This window comes from Fringilla coelebs (assembly GCF_963513975.1).
Source record: "Fringilla coelebs genome assembly, chromosome: 14".
Taxonomy (NCBI): domain Eukaryota; kingdom Metazoa; phylum Chordata; class Aves; order Passeriformes; family Fringillidae; genus Fringilla; species Fringilla coelebs.
This window is the reverse complement of record NC_140040.1, coordinates 18,950,311-18,971,323: the sequence shown is the minus strand read 5'-3', so window position 1 is coordinate 18,971,323 and position 21,013 is coordinate 18,950,311. Positions and strand designations below refer to the sequence as shown.

The 21,013-nt window shown below is 41.1% G+C and overlaps 1 protein-coding gene across 1 annotated transcript in view; it reads left to right on the top strand.

The window, feature by feature from the left end:
- LOC311159270 (transcription initiation factor TFIID subunit 4-like) overlaps positions 1-21,013 on the top strand; it is a gene marked incomplete at its 5' end in the record, with an annotated part of 149,496 nt that overhangs the window by 98,668 nt on the left and 29,815 nt on the right. Inside the window, one exon of the mRNA XM_084215253.1 lies at positions 5,119-5,241. Within this exon, the coding sequence (XP_084071379.1) occupies positions 5,119-5,241 (123 nt within the window). The remainder of the gene's footprint in view (positions 1-5,118; positions 5,242-21,013) is intronic.

The following is a 21,013-nucleotide window of genomic DNA, read 5'->3' as shown; positions in this document are numbered from 1 at the left end:
TCAAACAGTTGCATCTTGTTGGTTATGTAGTGAGTTAGATTCATTTCTGGTAAATCATGTTAAGTAACAGGAAATTATTTTATCAGGATGTACAGATAGTAACAGGTGCTTCATTTGTTTAAATATCCAGTAATTAGTAACTGGCTTAGTTAGAAGATAAACTGCATTGTAGGAACAGGCTGCTTTGTTAGTTTTAAAATATAATTGATCATGTAAAGTCAGAAGCATAAGGAGCTTTAGTTTTACAGGCACTTCTAAGAGTAATTTCAGAACACTGAAGATGGTGACATTCCATTGCTGTTATCCTTAGTGCTGAGAATTCACAGGGTGGTTGCAGTGGAACCAGGTGGGCAGAGCTGGCTGCAAAGCCCTTTCCACTTGACCCAGAGGATGTGGTTCCAGAATGCTCTGGGGAGAAGAGCTCCCACAGGCCAGGGTGTGCATCTGGGGCACAAGCTGCAGTGTCCCCTCTTTTGAACCAAAGCCAAGACATTGCTTTTGTAAAAAATTATTTTGACCAGAGATTACAGCTAGGGACAGTATTTTTCATGGAAAGGCAGATGATGGGTAGGAAAGAGACTGGTGCTGGTAATCTGATGGAGGCTGTGAAAAAACAGAAGTATGGGACTTGGAAAAACCATAAAGTTGGAATAGGGGTATGAAGAAGCCAATAATGGTAATAATGGTATGGTGTTAAAGGGTGGTCTGGAATCTTAATAAGATCTCCTCAAATGTCTTGCTAGTAACTATCTGTAAGCTGTAAAGATGTTTTTTTGTGAGCAGATTGGTGGTTCATAGTGTGCAGAGAGGCTCCCTGTCAGCTGGAATACACTGACCTCTGCAAGCTGAAGGCCTCTGTTGGGAATCAGTATCAGGATCATAACTCTTCTTATTATTTTTAAATGTAATTTTATGATTCTCTGCTTTCAGATGAGCTTTAAACAAAGCCTAATAAACCACCAGTGATAATTTATAAAAGATTGTTGAGAATTTGTGCAATACAGTATTTATCAAGTATTTTCAACACTTCAGCCTCTATGTTATAAAACATGAGGATACTGTGATCTCACTGCAGATGTGTTTGATGTATTAGAAATTTTTTGATCAGCATTCATGAAGGTTACATAAGGTTATTCCTTCCTGCTGGAGTTTACCACGGTGTGTGCTGTTAAACCAGTATCAGAAACTGTGTTGTGTTTCTGTCTGGATCTTTTGTACCTGGCAGCATATTCCTTATTTGTATTACAGGAATGTCTGTTCAGCCCACTGGGGCTTGATGGTAAGTGAGGCAGGTAGTGGAGGAGGATCTGGAGAGCCTATAGCAGACACAGGCTGGGTTATGTGGGGTGAGAGACACAGGCAGGTGAAGAATGAAGTCTTAACAGAATTCACCCAGTGTGGGTAGAACAGAGCTCAGCTCCTTTGGCTCTGTCTGTTGAGCCAGCTGTCCTGTCAGGGGATGAATTACAGGTAGTGGAAAATCTTGTGCATTTGTCAATATTAGTAGATGATATCAAGAACCATCTTTAGTTTTTCTCACTGATAAAAAAGAGAGTACAAAGAACCTGAGTGCAAAGCCTTCTGCAGATTCTTGAAGCTGTTCCATAGTTTCTTGGTAAAACCAGTTTGCAGGTTTCAAAGCGAGGGCAAGTTTTATCCCACTATGGGAAATTGAGAGAAATGACACATTTTGCTTTACAATTTACATGTGCAAAAAATCTCAGCAAGAGTCACTGTGTGCTGATAATCCATGTGGAAGCAGCCAGGATATAGTGTAGTACAGGTAGCACAGAGAGCCAAGGAAGTATTAGCTTCCTGTGGGTTTGAAAATGGTGACTTTGGATAAGACACTGATGCAATATTCATATAACCTTTGCATAATACCAGTTATGTATCAGACTGCATTTCTGACCTGCACCTCCCAGGAAACGAATACTTACTCCAGTGCAAAATTTCTTATTCTGCAAAGCTTGACAACTTCGTCTGAGATCACTCTAAGCCAGTTGGCCCTTGCTTAAATATTCATCAGACTTCTGATAATTGTGATAACCCTTGTAGGCTGGCAAGCAAGGCAAATTAGCAAAAAGATGATTGATCTTTTTTTATATGCAGTTTTATCTTCAACCTTTCCTGGATATATGTTATACTATAGTAATAATTTCTTCTCTAAGGTATTTGCCAGTATCTAGATTTGCACATCTATTTACAGTTGCCTTGAAGCCTCATAATTACAATACAGCTGAAATGTCCATTTTCTTTCCCTGACTACAAATAGGGATCAATGGAATTTTAAATGACTGCTCACGGGCTAGCTTCCGATCATGACCTTTGTAAATGATTAGAGCTCACCACTGTTGCTATCTACCTTGAAAGGGTAAGCGGGCAGCTCTGGCTAACTGGCATTTAATCTGGAAGAGAGCCAAAGATATTTGAGCTAAAAACCTAATATGAGTTGGCAAAGAGAAGTATGTATAGACCTTTGCACTATTATTGAGATCTTTTTCTACATTTCTTTTTTGTATTTAGGAAATTCTTTTGCCCCGTAGATGAGAGATGTATTTTTAGATAACGTTATACTGAAGTTATGATAATAACTGCAATTGCAAAATGTATGAAAGCATGAAAGTGTGAAAAATGGGGTTTCAAACTCTAAATGACTGAATTTAATTTTCTGAAGAGTGTGAAAATTCAAAATGGTTTGGTTTGGTTTGGATCTTTGAGATCATCTTGTTCATCCCTTGCCATGAGCAAGGGGTTTCAAACTCTAAAGGTGTTTCAAACTCTAGTGGGGTTTCGAAGTCTAAATGACTGAATTCAATTTTCCGAAGAATGTGAAAATAAAAAATGGTTTGGTTTGGAAGGGATCTTTGAGATCACCTTGTTCACCCCTTGCCATGAGCAGAGACACTCTTTACTGTCCCAGGTTGCTCTGAGCCCTGTCCAGCCCTGGACACTGCCAGGTATGGGGCAGCCCCAGCTTCTCTGGGCAGCCTGTGCCAGGAGCTCAGCACTTCCCAGGGAAGGATTTGTTCCTTGTATCTAATCCAAATCCACACTCTTTCAGTGTGAAGCCATTCCCTCATGTCCTGTCACTCCAGGCCCTTGTCCAAAGTCCCTGCCTGCCTTTCTTGTCGTAGCCCTTTAGGCATGGAAAGCCCCAGTGAGGTTTTCTGGGGGTCTTGCTCCAGGCTGAGCATTCCCAGCTCAGTGCTGTCAGCAGGCTGCTGAGGCTGTGCTTGGTCCCAGTGTCCACACCCTGCACAAAGGTGCCAGAGGTGCTGCTGGTGCTTGACAGTGGCTGAGCCTGAGCCCAGGTGTGCCCAAGGGGGCAAGAGGCCGATGGCACCTGGCCTGGATCAGCAGCAGTGTGGGCAGCGGGACCAGGGCAGCGCCTGCCCCTCTGCGCTGGGCACTGCTGAGGCCACAGCTCCAGTGCTGTGCCCTGCTGCCCCTCACCTGCTGGCTCCAGCTCCTTGGTGCTGCCCTCCAGGGCTCTCTGGGTCACCTGCCACCCCTCCTCTGGCTCTGGGCAGGGCTGGGCCCTGGCACCATCCCCTGGAGCTGGAAACGCTCCTTGACCAGCCTGTGACCAGAGCTGCTCAGGCACAGTGTGTTGGCTACCAAATGAACTCACCTGAGAACTGCACTGGAGAGAGGCATGAGGGGGATCTGCTTTCCTGCACAGAGGTGGATGGAGAAGAGAGACTCCACACAGGCACTTTTTTGCTTAAACCTCCTCTCCTTTTAGCATTGGTTGAGATAGTTCAGGTCCTGCTTTTATGTGCAGATCGTAGGCAATGGCTGAGACACTTCTATCTCTGCTTGTCAGTTCAGTTTCATTTTAATGAGGAATTGTGCCTGTATCATTCCATGTTTTTATTACCACCCATGAATTTCTCGAGGTGTTCACTGCTGCTGAAGCAGGAACAAGAGTGACATTAGTGGGATTAGAAAGGAAACACCTCTCAGTTTATTGACAGATTTTGCAAACCCGAAGTTCTGAGATTAATATGAATTATTGCTAATTGCTATGAATGCTTTTATCTAAGATAAAAGATCATTAAGATTTAAGATAATATGCTGTGTTGCCTAATCAATTATCCTAGTGTGGTATTGATCAGAATATTTATTAAAATATTAGTGTTCCTAGGAATGTGACACTTATCATTAACACTCTGAAAGAATTACACAGTTTATAGTGAATATGCAATCTTGCCTCTCTGCTGGCCAGAGAATTTTCTCCTATTTTCTGTAATGTGCTATATTGTTACATAATGCAGCTGGCAGCTGCTTCAAACTGGTCAAATGTATTCTTACCTAAAGCCTAAGCCCAGACTTGTAAAGTCAGTTTGTAAAGGTTTTGTGTCAGCATTACCTTTGGCTAGCATTTAGATAGAGATATCTTCTTAATTTAGATTTTTTTTAAGAAAACATCAAGTATGTTTGAAAGTCATAATAAATATGAGATTAAAAAAGAGGGTTTTTTTAAAGATTTGCATTGGTATTTCAATTCAAATTGGGTTGGTGGTGCCAGAAGAGTGACAGGGAGATGGAAAATCAGACAGGGGGGTTCCTGTATCCTAAACCAAGGGCTGGGGGGTGGAACCACACTGGGATGGAGACTCAGTCCTGGTTTGTCAGGGCTGGGGAAGTTTCTAGCTTATAACTCAGCCCAGCACAGCTCTCCCTTCCCAAAAAAAGAGGATTTTCCTGCCTGGCCATCCTTCCTGTCATTGGAAAATCCAATGTGCAGGATGGACTGGGAGAGGTGTTGGTCAGAACACCAATGTCACTGATAAAATATTCTTCATATCAGTCTGAAACTGGAGATGTGTAGTTAGTATATAGTACTTGCTAAGGCAGTTTTTAATGAAAAGGATAGTGGTTTTGGAAAGAGTTGAGATATTTGGAAGCAGAAATCCTGTGAAAAGTCACAAGAACTTCAGTACCTTCATTACTGCTCTGTGGCCAGGCTGCTAAAATACTACTGGGAGCAGTAAAATGCTCTCAGGGATTGCTCACATGTAACTTCTACCTCGTGCTTGCAGGTCTGAAGGTAACTTTTAGATAAGGCAAGAGAATAAAACTAAAGAGAGCTGTTGTTTCCTTGTGTGGCAGATGCAGCAGCAGGAGCTTGCCCAGATGAGGCAGAGGGATGCCAACCTGACGGCGCTGGCAGCCATCGGCCCCCGCAAGAAACGGAAGCTGGATGCTCCTGGCCTGCTCACCATAGGAGCAGAGGTAAGTGTGCACCCAGAGCAGGGGAAATCACTCCTGCAGAGCCTCCCAGGAACAGCTGGAGCTGCTGCTGCTGGCTGGGAAGTGTGTCATTTGGAAATGCACATCAGCACGGGAGGCCAGCTTGGCTTGCCACAGTTTAAATGGCATCGCCTTGTAGTTGTGTTTTGAAGTGTGAACTTTCAGCAGGTCATTAAAGAATGTTTTTTAAATAGTTAAATAGAAAGTGTAGGTCTTAAAGTGTTCACTGCCTTTATATCTGTTTTCTCCTCTGCATAGTCTGAAAAAACCCAGAAAGAGTAGGGAATGAAGAAGCATTGAAAAAACATAACTGTAGTCTTGCTTACAGTTTGAACCAAGAGCTTGTCATGATACCAGTGTGGGTTTGTAATAAATATATGTCCAAACTTTTTCCAGAATGTCAAGGTAAAGATGAGTTTATAATCATGCTAAATTGTAATTTCCATAAGAATTCTGTGCTCTAGAAATAGGATGAGATTCATTAGCATGATTCTCCTGATACTTTAAGTGAAGTAGCTGTGCTACACAATAAATGCAAAGTTGTCCAAAGCCTGATGTGTATTAAGCAAGGTGGAGAGCCAGGGGGATGTGGTGGCAGTGCAGTGGGTGGCTCTGTAAGAGCACTGTGTTGTTTGGTACAGATACACTCGAGCTGCTTTTCCCTCTGCTGGCTCTGCCCACGCAGTGGAGTCAGAGGAATTCTCCCTATTACATGCCTGTTCTGAGGAAAATGCAAACATTTTGTTTTGAATAGCTAAACTAACAGTTTTGGCTCAGACATTTGACTGTCTAAATGCCAGGCATTTCCAAAGGCCTTTTTGTTTCCCATTTTGGATAGCTTTTATCTGACTTCTCTCTCTTTTCGTGTGCTAAGATTAGTGCTAGGGAATTAGCTGAGCTAGGGACAGAAGTGGATCCTGTTTATACTCTAAAATTGATTTAGGACTTCAGATACGTAGGAAGTGCTCCCGTTTCTGGTCAAATTTGTTTCAGGCTGAGAGAGTTTCTCAGGTTTTGTGTTGTCCTGTTATTCCCTTCCTTTCAGTCTCCCTCCTTTATCTTACATTCAGGAAAGAATTCTGTTCTCCCCCACATGCACCTGTAACAAATCTCACAGGAGCAGGCCCAAAGCAGCTTTCATTAGAAGCCTGACTGGGTGGTCATAGCTTTGGCTTTCCCTCATTTAAAAATAATTTGAACCTTCTAATAACACATGGATCCCTTTAGATTTTAACATTTCACCAAAGGAATATTTTATCCTAAGGAACAGAATTTAATTTAAATTTAGACAATTAAATTTTTGATTTGTCTATTGTTCCTTTTAAAAAATTATTCTTTTGTAAGTATTAATAATTTGATGAACAAAATTTTGGTCACCTTCATTGAGTAAAGCATTTTAATCAGAGCTCTATATCTGAATGGATTATGATGAACAGCTTCTCCCTCTCTCTCTCAGCTCCTTGTTCTCTTGCTGCAGTGCTTCAAGGAAAAATAAAGGTCTGGGGCAAATTCCAAAGGCTTCTGGTTATTTTTGCTTCCTTTTGCTGCTCTCCTAGCCCAAATTTTGCTGAACAACTCTATTGTTCCATTGGCAAACTCTCCTTGAAGTTTTTGCCGATCCATGGATTTCCTGGAGCCGTGAGCTGTGTGCCAGTTCAGATGGAACTGCTCCCATCCCTCTTCTCCTAGCTTCAAACCATCCTGGCCAGCTCACACACATGGCTGGCTGGAAGCTGATTTCAAGGTCTTGGAAGCTGTATCTGCATTATTCAGTGTCTTTTGTAGGGAATAGGTCCTAAAGTGCTGCAGAAGCTGTGTCACACAGCTTGGCTCCTAGAAACTCCCTCTCTGCTATTCTTCTGAGCTTATTAGGGCTGCTATGCAGAAATCAACTCAACTCCTCCAAAATGTTTCCCTGTAAAAAGGTACTGGAATTTTGTATTATTTGTCTAAGACTGTCTGATAGCTCTTTTTTGGGTTTCTGGAGGTTATAAACATCGTTATGTTTCTGTTTTCTGTGGTACCAACACCCCCTGAGCCCAATTCCACCTTCAAATATCCACCCTCCTCTATGGTCTAGGACACACTGATTTCTCCCAGCAATTTCTAAGCTGCTTAAAGCCCTTGCTGCTGATAATCTGTGCTTGCAAGGTCTGATTTGGCCAGAGCTTTTTTGGACTGCTCTTTTTTTGGTCAAAATACAGTTTTTGCATTGAAGATGCTAGTCTCCTCATTAATATTTTTGAATTACATGTCTGCTTTTGTTGCAGCTGGGACCCTGCATGTTTACTGATCCAAAGAGGATGTCATTTACAAATCATCCCACCCTGGCATGTTCCTTTCTTTTCCCTTTTCTGAACTAACTCTTGTGTGACACTTTACTTCGTTGCATTGGCCATTTTTCAGTGAGCATTGCTGGATTTCCATCCAGCTTCTTGGTTTAACAGAAATACTAAGAATTTATTTTTGGAAATTGGATCTTTTTAATAACACCCTTTTCATCTGAGCAGGAGGCTAATTTAGGAGTAGCGATGGATATGCTACTAAAGACAAGAAGTTGATGGAAAAGATTAGTATTTCTGTTATTGAAGTACTGTTTGTTACCTACAGCTTTTGGAAATGTGAAAAGGCTTGTGTTAATAACTGTAAGTATTTTCTACCAGCACTTTGTTTGAGAATATTTTCTTTAAACTTTGTTCTCTGTCTCACATTGCCAGAGCTCATTTGGACTTCTTTGCTTGTTTTCAAGCCATAGCTAAATAGACCTTTTTTTTCTTTTTTTGGATGACAGGATTATTATAAATTATCAAGACCAGGCCCATCATTGCTGGACTAGTACAGTAATTTTTTTTTTTTACTACTTTTACCTGGGGACATGAAAAATCAGCAGTTTTGGAGTGAGGTTATTTTTTTTTTAATTTCCTTCTATGTGCAACCATATAAAAAAATGCCTTTCCAAAACATGGGAACCATATTTTGTACAACAGTGGATGAGCAGAGGCTTGGTGTTCCCAAATAACACAGCTGGCAAGTGAGTGCCTGGTTTCAGACCACAGATGCAGAGTGGGCTCATGGCACTGTCCCAGTCCCCATCCCTGCACTCCTGCCCTCCCTTGGCTTGGCCCTGGCTCTGGCACCCTGGGCTGACCCACCTCCATTTGAGAAACAGCAAAAAGACTGAGCTAACACCAAAAAACTGAATAGTTCCTGCTTGCTTGTTGAAGTAGTTTGGCCTAGAGCCCAGTAAACACTGGAAAAGGAGCTTACAACCAGACAGAGACAGCAAATGTGAGATCACCTGCACTTCATTCTCTGCCTTTTCAGTGCCTTTCGTGTCTGCTCGTATTGTAGATGATCTGCTAGAAACACAGCTGCCTCTGCAGCAGCCAGCAGCTCATCAGAAATTCAGCCTGTTCATTATTATAATGTGCTTTAGATCAAGAGTGAAGGAGAGGAGCTAAAGAGAAGTGAGATACCTTTGGAAGGATTCAGCTTCTCTGCCTGGCAGACTTAAAAATACTGCATTTGTGGAATTTTTTAGGGGCTTTCCATTTCTTTAGTAATACTAGACAAAAATTATTGGAAAATAGCTTCTGAAGTCCCAGCCTTTTGGAATTCAGCCTGCTTCTTGTTGTTGTTGTTGTTGATGTTGTTGTTGTTGTTGTTATTATTATTATTATTATTATTATTATTATTATTATTATTATTATTATTATTATTATTATTATTATTATTATTATTATTATTCAGTGTGATTATCAAGGTAGGTATCTTATCTGAGGATCCTGGCCCACGTTATGTGCTTAGCAGCAGTACTCCCCAGCTCTGATCTGTGCTGTGCTCCTGTGATGCTCAGCAGTGGGTGACACAAACAGGTTACAACATTCAGGTCAGCCAGCCCTGAAGTTCTTCACTTAGCATCCCTAAGCACCTTTAATGTCAGATTAAATATAAGGTTTGGGTTGCTTTTTTTTGCCTTAGTTGCTTTTTGATTGATTTTGAATCTATTCAGTTAACATTTTCAGTGGTTTTTTTCTCTTGAATTATAAGGCTTCTAAGAGTTAGAATTAAAATTTTGGTTTGTTTAGGAAATAGATATTTGCATGTAATTGCAAGAGTTGGAGCTTTTAAAAAAGGATTAGCCATTGCAAGACTAGGTTAGGTGGCTTTACAAGCTAAATATTTGAGTACTGCTAAGGTGGCATGAATGCAGAATTTGCATATTTTCAAGTCCTTCATTTCTTATTACGGAATTAAAAGTGTAGAGGTTAAATACAAGTATTTTTCTGTATTTAATAATAATAATTAAATTATTTGGCTTTTCATCAAGACCTATGGCTAGTATCCCAAAATACATAAATACAGAGTATATGTTTGAAATATCTGAGGGTATAATTTGTTTAAATATCAAGTGAAAGCCCTCTCCTGGTACTTGCTGGCACAGATGGTTTTTGAATACTGAGCTTCCAAAGGCACCTTCAGGGCTAGTTCAGTGAATCACTGCTTGTTGAAGACAGTCATTTTAGGGCTAAGAAAAAGCCCTCTTCCTCACACAGCAGCAGAGCAGTCATCTTAAGAATATTCAGCAAACTATCCCAAACACCATCTTTCAAAATGTGCAGGACCATATGCTGGGCCGGTGCTCAAGGGAGATCTGAAAGCCTGGCTGTTTTCTCATCCACTATATTCCAGCCATTATAATAGTCAAGAAAGATAATGTTCTTGCAGACATGGAAATTCCCAAAACTAACAGTTGAAACAGAGATGTTTTGTGTAGAGAAAAGCTAATTACTGTAGTGATTTGCAAGGTGTATTTTGGGTATGAGGCACCATGTTTTTTAATTAAATTAATCTTTCAGATGGTATAATTTTGAGTATTTTAAAGCTGTTTTCATGTTTGGGTTTTGTACAAAACATGATTAAGATTCTGGTTTAAGACACTGAAATCTGTGTTGTACCAGAGGCAGACATAGAGAAAGTTACTTAATATTTGTGTCTGTGAGGTCTTTACACTTTAGTAACTCCTGATTTTCAAGTAGAAATGTAAGGATGGACTCAGGATTTTGTGAGAAGCACTTGGGTATGTGCTGCAGTTGGAAAAAAGTACTTTTGACTGCAGTCTCTTTTTGGTTATGCAGTATTGAATGTGATTCATTTCACCATTTCAGCTGGCATTCTCACCTCATCCTTGGGTTGTCCATGGACCTTTCAGCAACACCTGCAAATATTCCTCAAATCCCATGTCAATATTTTAACAATATTAAAAAGAAATTAGGAGACTAGGTAATTTTGTCTTTGGAACGGGTCAGACATGAGCTGTCTCTTGGAAAACCTGGCCTTGTTTCTTTCCTTTCTTGCCCTTTTAAACCGTAAGAGATGTGTGGTGCATCCTGCAGAAGTCTCTGTTACAGGAGGCTTGTGCCTTGGCTTCTGTCCAAAGTTTCTACTCAGTGAATGTCACCCACTTCAGAAGGTCAGGAATCAGCCAGTGGATGAGGCATAACTGCTCCTGACAGACCCAAAGAACCAGAACCAAGGAATAGTCTTTTATTTTGGAGGGAAAACACCAATCATCAGTACTCAGGTTCTCTGGGCAAATCTTTAGGCTGTTCCCCCACCTTTCTGGAGCTATAGTTTATTTTATAGCATCCACCTTCAAAGGTCCTTGGAACAACTTGTTCAAGAACTCAGGTCTCAGCTTGGTCATCCTACTGTAGGGCTGGCTCTTGATAAATTACTTTTTGTTTAAAGTGCTCAAGATATGTTTAGAAAGCACTGGAATCTAAAGCCCTTTGCACTGGTTAAGCTTGAGTTATATGGAAGAGATACAATGGAGCAGAACACCTTTTGCAAGCATTTATGGATCAAGAAGTTCAGGTTTGCTTTTTGTGCTTTTTAAGCCTGTAGACTAAGAGCAGAACAGGAGGGATTTCCATGATTTGTTGTATCATTACCTTTTCAAGCACTCTTTGCTGCACATCTCATTGACATGATGGAATGCAGTGTTCTCTCAGACCTGTTTTGGTGCAGGATGTTGCTGCTGCTGACAGTTATGATTTCATTTGAGGTATTCCAAAACTATCACTTAAATTTATGGGTTTGAATTTTCAAGGAGACAGAAGAAAGAAGTCTGTCCTTACATTTTTTAAAATGGAATTACATGCATACGACTTTATAAATCTTTGAAAATCTCAAGTTTGGCTTCAACTTCTCTTTTACTTCTGTTTTGTTTTACTTCCTGTTTTCAAACTTCAATCAGTATTAAAACAGTTCACCATAAATGTGTTGATATCTATTTCAAAGGCAGTATTTTGAAACACTCTATACATGATATTGCACCTTTTTCCTTAGTCTTAAATGAATGAGACTTCAATTTAAAAATTAATTACCCCAGTGATGAGTTTTCATTTTTAAAAATTTAATTCAAACTCTGTTTTAGCCCATGATAACACAAACTGGATTTTTTTAGACTTCTGGTTTTATTTTGTGAAACAAAACTTCCAGCATGACTTTAATGCTTCTTACAGACTTAGCAGTAAAACTAGGAAGACATTGAAGATGATGGATAATGCATTGTTTACACTGATGATTAATAATTGTGACTGGGAGTGAATGTGTAGAAATACATTTCTGTGCCTCCTGCAAACAGGCAGGAATACAGGCAGTGAGTCAGGAGGCAGGAGAACATTTTTGCATGGATCTCAGTTCACAGGAGGAAAAAGCCAGGCAGCAATGCAAGAAAAATAGCAAGTGGGCTCTGTGCCAGGAAAAACATTCTTTTTTACTAGTAGAACAGGTTTGCATGCTGTGTGTATTCCTTTGATCTGTGGAACACAAAATATTCTGACAGAGGTTCAATGATATTAATAATTTTTCCTTATTGGCCAAGACAAATTTGATTTTTACTTCATTTGGAGGTGGAAGTTGGTCCCACCTGGCTGCATGATGTTGATGTAGCATGCAGGAGGAGACCATGAGAGCAGTTTTTTCTCTGCTTCTCAAAGATTTCTACTGCATTCTTCCTTAAATAGTTTTTTGCTCTCTTTTTTTATTAATAGAAGTAGAAACCCTCCTCCTTGGTTATGAAAAAAAATAACTACATTTTTAAAGAGGAAATTGTATCGCTATGGCAATAATAAATACAATTGTTTTATTTATGGATACCTTGTAAATCCAGTGTGTGCAGCTTATTAGCATGGAAAATGAGAATTTGGCACAAAGATGTCTGAGTAGCTGAGAGTTCATCCATTATTTGTCAATCCCCATGGAGTTCTGCTATTCCTGTGTTTTTCTTGCAAAAGGCTACCTTGAGGATGTGTAGGGACAGAGGGTATATGAGTTTGCATTTTGGGGTTTTTTTGGGAATTACTTTTGGCTTGAGTTTTTCTGTATTTTCAGTCGTCTTCTCTCTGTCTTCCTGATTTTCAGACACTGAAGGATAGAATCCTTTTTGCAGTCTCTCTGGTTTTTTGATGCTTTTAACTACAGATTTTTTTCCTTCTTCTGGCTAAGTAAAACTGGTAAGACCAAGAGAAAGCATGGAAGGTCTGGCAGAGGGTTTGCCCATTGACTTTAGAAGGTGAGGCCCAAGATGCTGTGAGAATTTTAGATGTCAGTGAAAATAATTTTTAAAACCTGACCAGAAAATTTTCAAGGTGTAACTTTTCAACCTGTACATGGAAAGATTCATAGCTGTATCTTAAGGTGGCAATGTTTCCCATTGAAGTCATTCTTCCCTAGAGCAGTCAAATGAATCATCAAATAGATTAATTTCCTTCTGCTTCAGTCCTATTCAGTGCTAGGTAAATTTTGTGGCATAATCTTTTTCCTCTTTGTCTAAACTATTTTTTACTGAAGTTAAGGTTTGGAAAAAGTCAGAAAAAATGTATTAAGATGCACATTTTCGGATTTTTTCAGCCAATTCTTTTATAGGCAGGCATGTAATGTGTTGATCCTTAAAATTTAACATTTTTAGTTTACCCTGGGCCTTTGGGCAAACAGTCTTGGACTTAAAGGAAATTTAGTTGCCAGCTTCTAAAGTAAACAGCCTCCCTAGAAGTGCTGAGCAGGAGTTGTTAATTGACCTGCTGCCAGCTGCAGAACCATTGTCCAAGCTGGGTGTCCCTGTGGTGGGAATGAAAGTCCAGCCACTCTTCCCCTGCTTCCAGAGAGGGATGGAGGCAGAGGGGTGAGATAACAATTGCTGAAAACAAACAGCAGTGGCACAGAAATGCACAGGAGCAGGGCAGCATCCAGAGCAAAAGGGCACAAAGGAGCAGGAGGTGTGACACAAAGGAAATTCCCAGCTCAGCTCAGCTCAGCTCCCTGTGGCTGAGGCCAAACCAGGACCTGTTCCTGTGGCTCAGTGTGACACGTGGGTGCGCCTGGGACAAAAACAAGGTGGTGGCACTCCCACAGCTGCTCTTGCTGTCCTGAGCCAGCAGAAGCAGTGAGGGACAAACCCCCAGAAGGCTGGATGGTCGGTGTGGCACTGCCTGCTCCTGGCCAGGCTCCATTCTCTGCCTGGAGCTGCATCCACACCCCAGCCACGTCCTGCTGAGCACACTGCAAGTGCTGGTCCAGCAAACCCAACAAAACATAACCATTCTGGTGTGTGGCCACGTTTGCTTCCCCCTGCAGCCACATCCCAGGTGATGGTGTGGGTGGTATAGAATAGCAGTGGCCATGCCTCCCTCTGCACTGGCACTGTGCATTTTGTACAGCTGGATGTGGTCTGTTGATAATAACTATGAGTTCTTAAATTAAAAAGAAAACAAAACAAAAGCCTGACAAACATTTAATTCAGAAGTTGCTGTCTTATTGTGTGTTTAAAAAATTGTCCCTTCATTTTCATTAGTCTGATTGAAAACAAGCTTAGTATGTAAGAAAGAGAAATGAGAAGAGGCCTTTCATGGTTTCCTTTTACCATGTGCAAGTCTTCCAAGATTTTGCTGTAAGTCAGAATGTTTTTATGAGTGTTTAATATGTGCATATCATATGTATATCTGTGCACAAAATCTAAAGGCAGGTCCCTGTTACAGGCTTCATAAGTGATGTCATCATGAAATGACACAATATCAGCAGTTTGTGGTGCAGGCAAATTTATTTTGATCAATTTTGCTGTTCAAGGAACATGATACATTTTAATCCCTGTGATCTGTTCTAAATTATAAGAGTATTTTGAGCAAATACCTGTTTCATTTGGAAAGGAATGCTCACCCTTCTTTTTCACATGTTGACCAGTCTCCTGCTGTCTGCACTCCTCCTTCAGAATTTGGCTGAAATTTGCCAACAATAAAATTCAGAGGTGGAGCCTCAAATATTTAAATTTTGAGCTGAAACAAGCTTTTCAGCTTTGTTCAAAACTGTTCACAGATAATGGAACAGCGTGCTTTGCACATCCTTCCTTTGTAGGAGTGATGGCAAAGTGGGTCCTGTTTGGCCACATTCATGAGAAGTTGAGCGTTGGAGCTCCAAACCTGCAAGGACATGTGCACATGCTTAACTTTAGCAGAGTGGTGAGTTTGTTTGAAGTCAGTAATGTGCCTCGTGTAGAACATTAATTACCTGCACTAAGCTTCTGTTGGAGCTCTGTGTTCCTGTCAATCTCCCTGTGCTTCCCACTGCATGAGCTCGGCTTTGCTAAGCCCTGACTGGTTCTGGTGGAGGAAAACACTTCATTTTCTATATTTCCTTCTACAGTAAAACCAGGGTTTTCTGTCTAGAAATTGTCATATTGCATGCTTTTGGAAAGTCTCGTGCTTATTTGACCATGGCAGTCTTTGGGACTGATCAGTGTGTGTTAAATGCAGGTTTATGAAGTTTCCCGGTGTGTCTTGGATATTACAGGCAGTATTTTGCTTTCAAAGAAAAAACACGGTGAAAATAGCTAATAGTGGGATCTTCATCTTGGTGTTCCTTTTGTTACATACTCTGTTCTAGTGAATGACTAGGAAAAAAGGGGGTTTTTGTTTTTGTTTTGCCTGGAGTCAAACAGGAGCATGCTGGTTAAAGGGATTCTGTGGGGGCTGGAGAGAGCCTGAGGGAACTCAGAGAGACATCTACCACCAGCAGCTTGTCTGTTCTAGCTAATTATAGCTGGGGTACTGTTTACTTTAGTGGTGTACTCCTTATTTATTAGTTACTTGGTTACTGCTTGCCTTCAAGTTACAGGCTGGCAGCCAGTTCCTGCAGGGGAGGTGCAATAGGGAGGGAAGGGCATCAGGCAGAACTGCAGCTCCCCGACCTTGGCAAGATTTCTGAGGCTGGTGGAGTTTGGAATTTTTTTAATGCTGGCAACCAGAGAGATGGTCAAAAAGAGAAGCAGAGAAGTTAAAAAAGAGCAACAACTTAAGGAAGTGTTTTACCATCTAGAAGGACTGTGGTGATAAAATTAGCATGAGTGTCTCCGTGACTTGTAAGTCAGACTTGGGTTTTTTCCTCCTACTCCTGTCTGTGGAGAAAAATCTGGCTTTTTTGGCCTATGTGAAGTTACAATGATTTGCATAAAATTCCAGTCTTTATAGCTTTTGTGGGGTTTTGGAGTTAATTTCATGGGGTAGTTTTGCTAACAAGTTACAGATCTTTTCCAAGCACGGCTGAAAATACACACAGACATTTCACAGCGTTAACTAAAACTGAGTTAAATTACCACAAAACTTGGGTATGGAAACTATGGACCAGTCTTTAGGAGTCCCAGTCTTGAAGAGTCAGTGGATCATTGAACCACTTTGGGAATTCTTACCCTGCCTCACCCTCCAACATTTCTGATGAGCTTTGAGCTGGCTTGTGGATGAGGTGTCTGAAGGAGGTAGTGCAGTGGACCTATTTTCACTGGCTCTTATTTTGTTTGTAGTATTCTTGGTTTAATAATTAGCTCAGCAAAAAAAAGGGCAAAGAGCAGCAGTGTTGTATGGGAAGGCAAATGAGGAGAATTATGAAGTTCTCTGCAGCTGTTTGAGAAAGTAGAAAGTATAAATAGTGATTTCTGTGCTGTAGCAGCATGAAAATTGTGTTGGTCCATGCTCTAGTTTAATCAAGAAAGGGGATAATTCTCCAGTCTTTTTGAGCATGAAGCTCTCTTGCAAAGACATCCTAACAAGAGCTGAACTTCTGTGTGATGCACCAATTACTGAACAATTTTGAGGAAGCTCTGCCAGGAGAATGAGCAAAAAGTTCCATTAAAAAAGGCAAAGTTCCTGTCTGCAGAGGAGAAGGAGGAATACAAGGAGCACAACAGGTTAAACAGCCTTGGCCAAAGAAGGGAGTACCCCTAGGCAGAGCAGCATCTCTAATCAGTGGTAGTGGTATGAGCTCTGAGGGGAGGGAAGTTCAGGCTGGTGCTCTCATGTAACATTAAAAAGGACAAGCAGTCTGTCAGGGGAAACAGTCATTGGTGTGGGATTTCTTCTCTTGATCAAAAAGACAGCAGCACTGCAGCCTGCTCTGTCTGTAGGGGAGGTGTTGGCAGAGGGCATTTTTTTCCCAGGCCATATCAGTGGCCTGTGGTACATTTTTCCTAATCCATAAAAGATGCCACCTGCATTTCTCTCTTTTGCAGGCTTTTGTTAATCCCTCCGTTTTCTCTTTTTATTTTGTTTTCATTTTTATGCTATTACAATTTTTTAAAAAGCAGCTTTAAGAGGCACCTCTACAAAGCAAAAAATGAGCTACATCTAGTGGGCTTGAAAAATGTGCCTAGTGCTTGTCTGCAAAGCCAAAATTACTTTTCTCATCTCTTTAAGTAATTTTTATAAATAGCATTCAGTTTCAGTATCTTGAAGCTCAGTTGAAGGAGGGAAGGGGAAACAAAGTGCACTCTGCACAAGCTTGCCTCCTGCCCCTGGACACCACTGACAGCTGTGGGTGTGTTGCATTTTGGTAAAACTTGCATTGCCACAAAATTCTTGTAGCAAAAATTTTTACCTTCAGCTGTGTAGCTGCAGTGAGATGGGATGAATTTGATGCTGCTGCTGACTTAACTTTAACCTTACTAAGCAACAGAACAATGAAGAAGTGCAGGTGCTGTTCCCTGCTGTTCTTGTCAGCTGTGAGGGTAGTCAAAGTAATAATAATTTGCCTGGGATGTTCAGAGCAAAAATACATCAAGATTTCAAGTATTCTTTTCAAAATATTTCTTAAATAACTTAGAACCAATATAAAAGGGTTTCCAGAAGAAAATTAGAAGGTAGATTTTTTTCTCTCTAAAGAAATAAAGATTGCATATTTGGGAGTATTTGACATCATGTCTTATGTCTTGATTGAGAATCCAGAAGAAGAATTACTTACTTCAAGAAGTACTATGAGCCTGAATCTTCAGTTAGTTGTTTTTTAATATTGTGAACTGTTCCTTATTTTAAGGAGCTTTCCTGTACTGGGACATGTTCTCTGACTTCTCCTGGCTGAGGACAAGAAGTAGAGCAACAGGTGATTTGATTCCACCACAGATCATTAATTTGAGTGTCCAAATCTCTTAAGCAATAGTACATTATTTTAGAAAATTCCTAATGAAGAGCATCTGGAGTAAAGTCTTAAAGTACAGCCTAGAGTCACCTGTTTGTCCTAACTCTGCTCTCTGCCTGATCAAATCTGGGTGTGTGCATTGTGTATTTCAGTGTGATATCTGCAGCAATTAGTGGAAATTACAAATGGTTAATGAGCATTTTAATGCTTTTCAGTTGATATTGTTGATAGGTACTGAGGACTCCAATGTGCCAGGCATCTTCAGGATTCTCTACCTTGATCTATTTTGTGGCCCATGAGTAGATATTATTCACATACAGTATTTATTTTAGCTATAGTGATTAATACTTCAGTTTGACCTATTGGGGTTTCTTTTCTACAGTGCCATATATAAAAAAATGTAATGCAATCCATAATTCAGCGTGTGCTACCTATGTTGGGCTGTAAATCCTGCTTGGTCTGCAGTCAAATGCATTTCTTATATTACCTCTACTGGGATACAAGATTTTGTGGGCTTCATACAACTTCTAAAAAGTTATATATTGCCTTTAATCCTGGTGGTGATGAAGACCAATTACTTTTTAACATAATTTCCTATTTTTTGGCCCTTACTCTCTAGGTATTATCTTGTGTAACTGTTATTCCAACTACAGATCTGACAAAATTAGATTTTTGTTTGTCATATTTAAATGATGAATTTAACGCAAGCCTTCTAATTTCAAAATAATTTTTTAATGAGGCAGTATCATCTGTAACTTCTGAGTTATTTAATTAGGGCATATACTGAGATTCATTGTTTTTTAAATTAAATGTGTAGTTCTATAAACCTTAACAATAGTTATAGTTTTTAAGAGTTTCAGGGAGGTATTTTTATCTCCAGCATTCAATTGTTTTATGTAAGTAGCTCCTTTATGAAAACATCAGATTTGTGCTGAATTTCTGATACAGCTTTTCTTTGGAAGAAGACCCAGGAGCAGCTCAGGAGTAGTTTTTTGTGTCCTCTCTCTGCCCAGACAAAGGCACTGCTCTGTCCCTGCTGGGATGGGTGTCCCATTGACCCTGAGCCCTGTCCCTGCTTGGATGGGTGTCCCATGGATCCTGAGCCCTGTCCCTGCTGGGATGGGTGTCCCATTGACCCTGAGCCCTGTCCCTGAGTCCTGTCCCTGCTGGGGTGGGTGTCCCATTGACCCTGAGCCCTGTCCCTGCTGGGATGGGTGTCCCATGGATCCTGAGCCCTGTCCCTGCTGGGGTGGGTGTCCCATGGATCCCTGAGCCCTGTCCCTGCTGGGGTGGGTGTCCCATGGATCCCTGAGCCCTGTCCCTGCTGGGGTGGGTGTCCCATGGATCCCTGAGCCCTGTCCCTGCTGGGATGGGTGTCCCATGGATCCCTCAGCCCTGTCCCTGCTGGGGTGGGTGCCAGGCTGGACAGACACCCTGAGCCCTGTCCCTGCTGGGATGGGTGTCCCATGGATCCCTGAGCCCTATCCCTGCTGGGGTGGGTGCCAGGCTGGACAGACACCCTGAGCTCTGTCCCTGCTGGGGTGGGTGCCAGGCTGGACAGACACCCTGAGCCCCGTCCCGTTCAGCCCCGCAGCCGCTCACGCTCCCCTTGCAGTGCAGCCACCCCAGGCTCAGGGCTGGCACCCAAGCCCAGGGTGCCATCAGAGAACCCCTGCACCTGCTGGGCTGGACCTCTGCAGGGAATTGCTCTCCCAGGTCTGCTAACAGGACACTTCTGGCTGGCTGTGCAGGATCATCCTGACGTTTGGGACACAGATCCATGAGAAGCATGTCATGGTGACAGAGCGCTGCAGCGGGCATGCTTTGTCTCGGTTGATGGGGGAGTTGCAGCACACAGGGTAATTCGTGTTGACAGTAAGAACTTGCAGATAGGCAGCCTAAAATGGTGAAATCATTATAGAAATTTATTTAACTGGTTGAGTGGCCATAGCAGATTGGTTGAGCCAGCCAGATCTGAAGACTGTGAGGGTGCTTTCTGCTCTTCTGCTTTTTTTTTTAAAGATTAATTTTTGGCTCGTTTATATATATCTTTGGAATGTGTTTAAATATATATTTGGAACATTTTTAAGTCTTTGAATATTCATACTAATAGCAATGTTAATAGTGATTGAGAAAATATTGAAAGTTTTGTTGTTGTAGTAAAATTTTGAGGAAAAATATTGAAAAGAAGCAGTCATATAATTGAAAATAAATCCATTTAATTTTTCTTTAAAATTTCCTTCTCTTTAGGAGAGCGTGTTAGCAATTTAGTGAATAGAATTGTTTCACAATTTGTTTTAATTAATTCACAAAACATTTTTCGATTACTTGTTATTCTGTGGTTTTGAATCTCTTATCTGTGACAAAAATCAGAATTTTGTTTACAGAAATTGGATAAGGATGAGGAGCTGCCTTAAGTGTTTAAACTATGCTCTTCATTAAAGAATCTATTTTTGAGTTACATTTCCTCTTTTTCTTTTAGAAGTGATGTTTTGCAGGCTGAGCTCATGCTTTCCCCACAACCACAGAAAATTCTTCTGCTCGGTATTAGCTGCAGCATAATTTTGCCTAATTAAAAGAGAGATGTGACAACCTGGGTCCATAAGTGTAATGCAGGGGCATCCCTAAGTGAAGAACAAGAGGGATGACATTTTGTCACTGCATTTTGTTTGCAGGCAGTGCCAGCTCCTTTTGCCTGAGTGTGACAGTCTAAGCTGTCTTCCTGCAGTTTTTGTTCATCCAGGATGATGCTGGGTTTGAATGAGACAGGGAAGCCTGTTGGTTTGGCAATATTTGTAAGGCTTTATTATTTTCTCCAAAGCACCTGATCCCACAGCCAACCCTGTGTATTTATTATTACAGGCCATTGGCTCTTAAAAGAGACCTGGGAGCACCTTCTTTTCTTGACTTTAACCAAACCCTACCCAGTCACCTACATTTATATATTTCCTTAGAACTTAATTTCAACAAGTTTTAGTCATACCCTCTAGGATCTCCATAATACAATTCTGTAGGTACAGCAAATTCCTCACATCGCCGTTAGCAGCAGAGCACAGGCGTGTTACAGACTGAGCACCAGAGACCTAAGTCTGTAGAGAGATGTATGCTTTGAGTATTATCCATATTAAAAAAGAGATATCCCAAACTTTGCATTTAAAAATATTTCTCTGAAGAGGCTCCTTTGGTGTAAGTGCTGATGTGTGCTGGCTGTAATGGTTGTGTGGAGCCCGCTAGGGTGGGAATCCTTCCATTGTCAGTCTGGCTCTGCTTCCATCCGTGGCTCACTCTAGCT